Genomic DNA, 7,548 nt, shown 5'->3' with positions numbered 1-7,548 from the left:
ATAAATTGAAACACACAGATGTTTCAGAAATGACCAAGTTTGCAAGACAAAGGTGGTAGCAAGAAACTCACATTAGCAAGTCTAAGGTGCAATGCACACTGCAGTGTTCACAGATTTGTTCAAATGAAGTTTGACTTTTTGTTAAGAATTTGGAAAGAACACATTAAGGTTTCATCAACACTCATCATTGCACCAGCATTATCAAATTCGCCACAATAGTTAGGAGCAGAGAATATTGTTACAAGCTGCCTCTCAGCAAAGAATTCATACCCCTCCTCAACAACCTGGAACAATATGCATCCTGGTAAGCTACTTGAGTGCAAAAAATAGGGGCAAATAAGGGACTGTCACTAACCTGATGTGCTCGACAAACGAGGTCCATATCATTCTTCATTAAGAATTCTGACACTTTATCTGGACCAAAGGTGTAAGAGACTCCACGGTCATTCATTCCCCAGCCTTTGACATCTCTACTAGGATCCGACCAAAGTAAATCACAAAGCAAACCAGAATCTGGCACGTCAGTTGGACGAGGTAAGTTCCTGATTTGATCTAAATTTGTTAGATCAGGGGAGAGGCCACCATGCATGCACAATATTTTATTGTCTATGAGCGCGGCCACAGGAAGACAATTAAAACAATCAGCAAAGGTTTTCCAAAGTCTTACGTTGAACCGGCGTTTACATTCATCATAAAATCCATATATCCGATTAATTGAAGCACATTCATGGTTCCCTCTCAAAAGAAAAAAGTTCTCAGGGTATTTGATTTTATAGGCAAGCAAAAGGCATATTGTTTCTAAACTCTGCTTGCCACGGTCCACATAGTCCCCTAGGAATAAATAATTGGCATTAGGAGGAAAACCCCCATGCTCAAAAAGCCTCAGAAGATCAGAATATTGTCCATGAATATCACCTGGTAAAAGAAAAAAAAAAAAAAAAACAAATATTAGTATTCACTTCTTTTGGTAAGTATAAAAACTAGTGTTCGCTTGACTTGAAGGGAGATAAACGTGATACATGCAGAAGAACAATCCAAACCCCCATCATAGAAACAACAAAAGGTAGCCCAGTCAAAGGTTAAGCATTGTTTTTAATATGTTATCTAAATTAGCATGAAAACAAACAAACTTCTATATTTAGGTGATAAAAATACATCAAGATATACAGAACGCATCTGCCAAATGGCATACTCAAGTAGAGAATATTAAAAAACAATCCCAGCTCCTGGAGTTAATCCTATTAGAAACCTACTTTAAAAACACAATTTAACATTTAGCACACCCTAATTACGTATTCACTTTTTAATCGAGGCTATTTAGTAGAAAACAAAAAATTATGTAGGGTACGTCACCGTTTCAGTATTACCAGGAACTCTCTCCCTAGTAATGGATCCCATTTCCCATGCTTCCAGCTTCTAAAACTTGTGGCAAGATGTTTTGGCAACTTCAGGGATAACATGCGGTGAAATCTGGAGCTGTATTCTTTGTTTCCTACCCTTGTATCACTATAATATTTGTCATTTATGCTTTTTTTTTTTAAGTACTAATGTTATAGAAATGAAAAACTAACACAGCCCTCATACACAAAATGTATGCAAGGTAGACAACCATCAAAGGTGTCCAAAATCTAAAAAATTTACAAGGTTTAAAAAGATTCAAAAATGAGGAAGAAGGACCATAGACTACAATCCAATCTAAGAGGGATCTCATAAAAGTGAATTTTAAAGAAAGCACGAAGGTCTCGCAATCCTCAAAGTGGAGACGATTCCTTTCTCTCAAATGTTTCACATTAAGAACGAAGGAATAAATTTATCATTTATGCTTAAAATATTACATAATAGTGTAACACAATATCCAATTTAATTTATGCCTTTTAAGATCTACTCATATGAATAATCGCCCAAAGACATTTCCCACATTTCTTCATGTCAAGTGTCAACCTTCCCAGTCCATGACTTCTGTCTCCACTGAAGTCACCTATACACCTCAAGTAGGTTATCACACTGATCAATTTCAACGTGTCTGCTATAAGCACAACCCAATAAACATGGAACCTTGACAAATAGAAGCATATTGCCTAACTTCAACCATAGTTAACCACCTACTCTCACGACCTTTATATAATAGCGTATGTGTTTTGAGACTTAATTTCATCATAACCATGGTCTATCAAGCACACTAAGTCCAACGTAACCCACAGGCCCACTTTAACAGAATGAACCAGAGCATCAATATATGGAACAACAATGTCAATTATGGCAAACAATATCAGATGAGACCATCTAAAACCAACCACTACCTCTCCGAGAATTTCGGTTAAAGAATCGTTTCTATTTGGTATAAAGGAATCCAAATGATGATTTTGATACATCGTAGGGAAATAAAATAAATAATAATCAACTTTCACTTTTTTATATGTAGTAAAAGTTGTAAAAGCAAACTCTGTTTCACAATTTTGGCAAATATCACCAGAAACTCATGTATTGTAGTCAACACATTCAAGACAGGAAAAAGCAATCTGTTTTAAGAAATAAGGTCGAAACATAGCATGTTTCTATTGAGCTGTTGATGGTATATATGCTTCGCTCTTAGAAGCAACTAGTTTTTGCTTCTACATAAAAGCAGGTTTCTGCCTTATGATTTCAGAAAATTACTCTTTACAGTGCATAGTCAACTGGAAAAGGAGAAAGTACATTTTCAAGCGCTAATCATATGATACCTTAATGTGCTGTATCAAAAATCTCGACGATTTTTTCAACCAAACTCTATATTTTTCATTATGTAATCACTTCCATGCTATGAGATAAACATGTCATAATTCCGAAGACCCTCATTACAACCTCATCTGCACCTCCAAAGAAGATCAAAATTCTGGCAAAGAACATCCTCAAAGAAAAATCAGCCTCAGTTCTCTCTTCTTCACTTCATAGATTTGAAGGCTCTTCTAGCAAACTTAATAAAATAGACCTGGTTCACCACAACCACCTCATTGATGATAGAAGACTCTCTTGTACGTGGGTACCATAAATGTGATATAGCTTCTCTCTTTCTTCCTCTATGCAGTTGCCTTTCGACAAAACTTTCTCTAAAGCAGATTAAGACTCTGAACACTTTACACTTACATGTAGCATCCTCCATCTCCTCAAGTCCCCATTCTTTTCATGGCTCTTCTTGGTGCCCATCTGCACACTTCTCCACAACTTCTCTACAGTCTTTGCTGTGTCTCACCAATGTTTGGGCAATCAGCAGTTGTTGTTGCTCGAATTGAAGAACACCCTTATATTCAATTCTACTACGTCTACAAAACTGGCTAAGTGGAACCAAAGTGTCGATTGTTGTTCTTGGGAAGGCATAACCTGCAACGAGGGACGTGTTATTGGTCTCGACCTGTCCTTTGAATACATCTCGGGTGGACTTAACAATTCAAGTAGCCTCTTCAGTCTTTAGCATCTTCAAAACCTGAGTTTGGCTTATAACGACGTCAACTATTCTCATGAGATTCCATCAGAGTTTGACAGGTTGGTGAATTTGAGTTATTTGGATCTCTCAGCTGCTGGCTTTGCAGGGCAGATTCCTATTGCGATTTCGCGCTTGACAAGGTTGGTTACTCTTCATTTATCTACCAATTACATCTATCAACTGAAACTTGAGAATCCAAATTTAAATGTGCTTGTTCAAAACCTTTCGGAGCTTATGGAACTTGATCTTAATGGTGTATCAATATCAACACAAGATACTGAGTGGTGTCAAGCTTTATCATCTTCATTGCCTAATTTGAGAGCGATGAGCTTGCCATACTGCAATCTTTCGAGCACTATTGATTCCTCCTTAAGGAATCTTCATTCCCTCTCTATTATTAGTTTGTATGGAAACAATTTGTCTACTCCAGTTCCATAATTTTTTGCAGATTTCAAAAATTTGACATCCTTGGATTTCTCTTCTTGTGAGTTGAATGGAAAATTTCCGGAAAAGATCTTCCAGGTTCCAACGCTACAAACGCTTGTCTTGTCATATAACTCTCAACTTGAAGTTTCTTTGCCAGAATTTCTCCCAAATGGATCTCTTCGATACATGGAGCTTAGCTATACAAATTTTTCTGGGTCATTACCACCTTCTATCGGTAACCTTAAAATGTTGTCAACATTATATCTTGACCGAAGCAATTTCAACGGACCAATTCCAACCTCAATTGCGAGCCTCATACAATTGGCCTCTTTGGACTTGTCAAACAATAATTTCAATGGATCAATTCTAGTCTCAATTGCGAGCCTCACACAATTGGCCTATTTGAACTTGTCACACAACAATTTCAATGGATAAATTCCAAATTTCGGGATGTTCAAGAATCTGACTTCCTTATATCTTTATAATAATCATCTGTTTGGTCAAAATAATTCCACTCAATGGGAAGAATTTTTGAATCTACAATATCTTGACATGAGGGGCAATTCATTGAATGGGAGTATTCTAGTTTCTCTACTTTCCCTTCCATCATTGCGAGAGTTAGATCTTTCACACAACCAATTTTCTGGCTCCTTGGACCTTAGTGTGATTCAAAAGTTTGAAAGTCCTTTAAAGCTAGATCTTTCATACAACAACTTGTTGGTTGAATTTAGTGGCTTTAACATTTCATTAATCTCATTTCCCCAATTTTCCTACTTAGGGTTGGCTTCTTGCAAGTTAAAAGTATTTTCTGATTTCTTGAGAAACCAATCTAGTTTAAGATATCTAGACCTTTCATACAATCAGATCTATGGAGAGATTCCAGCAAGCATCAGTCAATCCCTTGCCACCACTAGCTTATTGTCTCTTTCAAGTAATAAATTATATGGGAGCATCCCTAGACCAATATGCAATGCTATATATCTTGGAACTCTAGATCTGTCTAATAATTCCTTTAGTGGCACAATTCCCCAATGCTTGATTGAGATGAGCGGTACACTTGAAGTGCTTAATCTAAAGACAAACAATCTCAATGACACAATTCCTAATGCATTTCCAGTTAATTGTGGTTTACATACTTTATTTCTCAATAAAAACCAACTAGAAGGAGGGTTACCAAAATCATTGGTCAATTGCATTGGGTTGGAGGTCTTGGACATTGGAAACAGCCACATCGAGGGTACCTTCCCATTTTACTTGAAGAACACATCCTCGTTGAGGGTTCTTGTTTTGCGAGCTAACAAATTTTACGGGCCAATTACTCATCCAGGGCCTAATGCCACTTGGCTGATGCTTCAAATTATAGATGTGACTTCAAACAATTTTATTGGTAACCTTCCAATAATACTTATTTCCACTTGGATGACAATGGTGAATAAGGTCCAATTATAGCTCAATTACCTCCAAATTGAAATGGGTAGTTTGTACTATCAAGATACGGTAAGAATTATTAGCAAGGGTTCAGAGGTGGAGCTGGTGAAGATCCTAACAATCTTCACCACTATTGACTTTTCTTGCAACAGTTTCGACGGTCCTATACCTGAAGAAATTGGAGAACTCAAAGTTTTATATAATCTCAACTTGTCGCATAATACTTTCACGGGCCAAATTCCATCATCTTTGTGGAAATTGAGGAATCTTGAGTGACTAGACCTGTCAAGCAACAATCTTTCTGATAAGATTCATATGCAACTTGCCGATGGTCTTATTTTTCTATCAATTCTCAACCTTTCCTTCAATCAGTTGGAGGGGCAAATTCCATTCATCAAGCAATTTGCCACATTTTTGGAAACTTCATTTGAAGGGAACGAAAGATTATGTGGCATCCCTTTAAAATCACACTGCACATATGAGGAGCCGCGATTGTCACCTCCAACATATGAAGAAAAACATTAGAATTCTGGAATTGTGATCGAGTGGAATTACATAAGTATTAAATTGTGATTTATTTTTGGCATTGGAATTGTCATTGGGCTTCTTATGTTCTGGAAGAGGTGGAGGATATGGTATTACAAACATGTTAATGACATTCTTTTCAAGATCTTCCCTCGATTGTATCTTGGAAAAGAATACCATAAAAGGTACAGACATAGAAATCAGAGGCCAAGGCACCAGTCATAGTTATGCAACGCAATACCTCCAAGTTTATCATTATTAACTCTAGTTGTTTCGATTCGCAATTATGCAAAAAAAATAAAAATAAAAATAAAAAACAATCCATGTAATTTGATGCAAGTATTGTCTTTATGGTATGATATTTGTAATTGGCAAACTTATATTACTCAACTACGTACTTGTTTGATATTATTTTTTCGGACTACTTATGAGGCGTACATGTTCTGTTTTTGGTTTTTCTCTCTCGTTTTGAGAGTTCGGTTTGTTGGTGTTGTAGTTGCTTCTGCAACTTGAGTTCTTGTGACTTCTTTGGGTATGTTTGGTTCTTTAATTTAATATTTTCAGGTAATATAAGACTTTTTTTTTTCCCCAGTTTAATGGTTGGAACATGGTACGTATTTTATCAATTGATATCATTCTCACTTTTCCAAAAAAATAAATAAATAATATCCCCTGTAAGAGAGGTATTTAGAAAGTATATATGTGATTAGTCTAAGAAAACACAATTAATTAGGCACTTTGACATAAGCACAATAGTGTTTCCTTTTGAAATCCGAGAAAATAAATATTTAAGAAGGATATGCTCTATTCTCCAAAGCAGAAGCTTGAATCTGTCATTGAGATTAAGCTTCCTGAGAGCTTTCCAATTTGAGAAGGTCTCTTTGGTTAATTTGGAGGTGGTAGGCTGATTTAGTGGAAAAGTTTCCAGGTGAGTTATGGACCCAAATGAGCTTGTCAGGGATGGCAAGGTGGGAATTCTGAGGTTAAGAATGTTTTGAGCACTCTTGGGGTTCAAAAAGGGAGTTGACTAAAGAGGGGAGCAGGTCTTTGTGGAGGGGTTGATGAGGCTTGATACCAGGAGATTGGGTTTGGTTAGGTTACTGTCATTTAGTGGTTTGAGATCCTGGGAAAACGTGTTTAATGACTTGTATTCTATACTTGTATAGTTAGCTATTTTAGGAAATTATGTAACAGCCTGTATTCCTATAATTAGGCTGATTTGGTTAGTGTCCTATTATATCCCATAAATCATGGGATTTGAAATAACTTAGTTAGTTTTCCTTTTCTGCTGCTAGGGTTGATGTATATAGCTAACGTTTTGTGTATTATTCAAATCAATGAAGAATCAGTTTCTGTCTTTCTCAGTTTCTGACATGGTATCAAAGCTTTAGGTTCTTTTCTGGATTAAAACCTCTTCACACAGGCCTTCATTGCCAAGATCATACTGCTGTTTTTTGTACTCTGTTTTACCCTGTTTTTTGGTTCAAAAACAGAGTATTTTTGCACGTTTCTGTTTAGCCTTCATTGCTGAAATTTCTTAGAGCAGTTTCTGTTCTTAGTTCTACCTTTGCCAACCTTCATTGCTGATGGTTTCTGTTTTGAGTGATCAGCCTTAATCGCCAAGAGATCATTGTTCGTGAAGAATGTCGGAGGCTGCAAAGACGACCGCTACAGCACAATCGGAGGAGATTGTTCGATCCCAACAACCC

The 7,548-nt window shown here is 36.7% G+C and overlaps 1 protein-coding gene across 1 annotated transcript; it reads right to left on the bottom strand.

Annotated features, from left to right (window-relative positions):
• Positions 1-77: 77 nt before the first annotated feature.
• Positions 78-928, bottom strand: LOC132163102 (serine/threonine-protein phosphatase PP1 isozyme 1; the record flags this gene model as incomplete). The annotated part of the gene is made up of 2 exons (XM_059573300.1): positions 78-284; positions 356-928. Coding segments are annotated over 2 exons (738 nt in total), but the record flags the coding sequence as incomplete, so codon positions are not given.
• Positions 929-7,548: the final 6,620 nt, after the last annotated feature.

This window comes from Corylus avellana, chromosome ca10, assembly GCF_901000735.1.
Source record: "Corylus avellana chromosome ca10, CavTom2PMs-1.0".
In the NCBI taxonomy this organism is placed as follows: Eukaryota; Viridiplantae; Streptophyta; class Magnoliopsida; order Fagales; family Betulaceae; genus Corylus; species Corylus avellana.
Note: the sequence above shows the minus strand (reverse complement) of the source record. Positions and strands in the feature narration are given on the sequence as shown.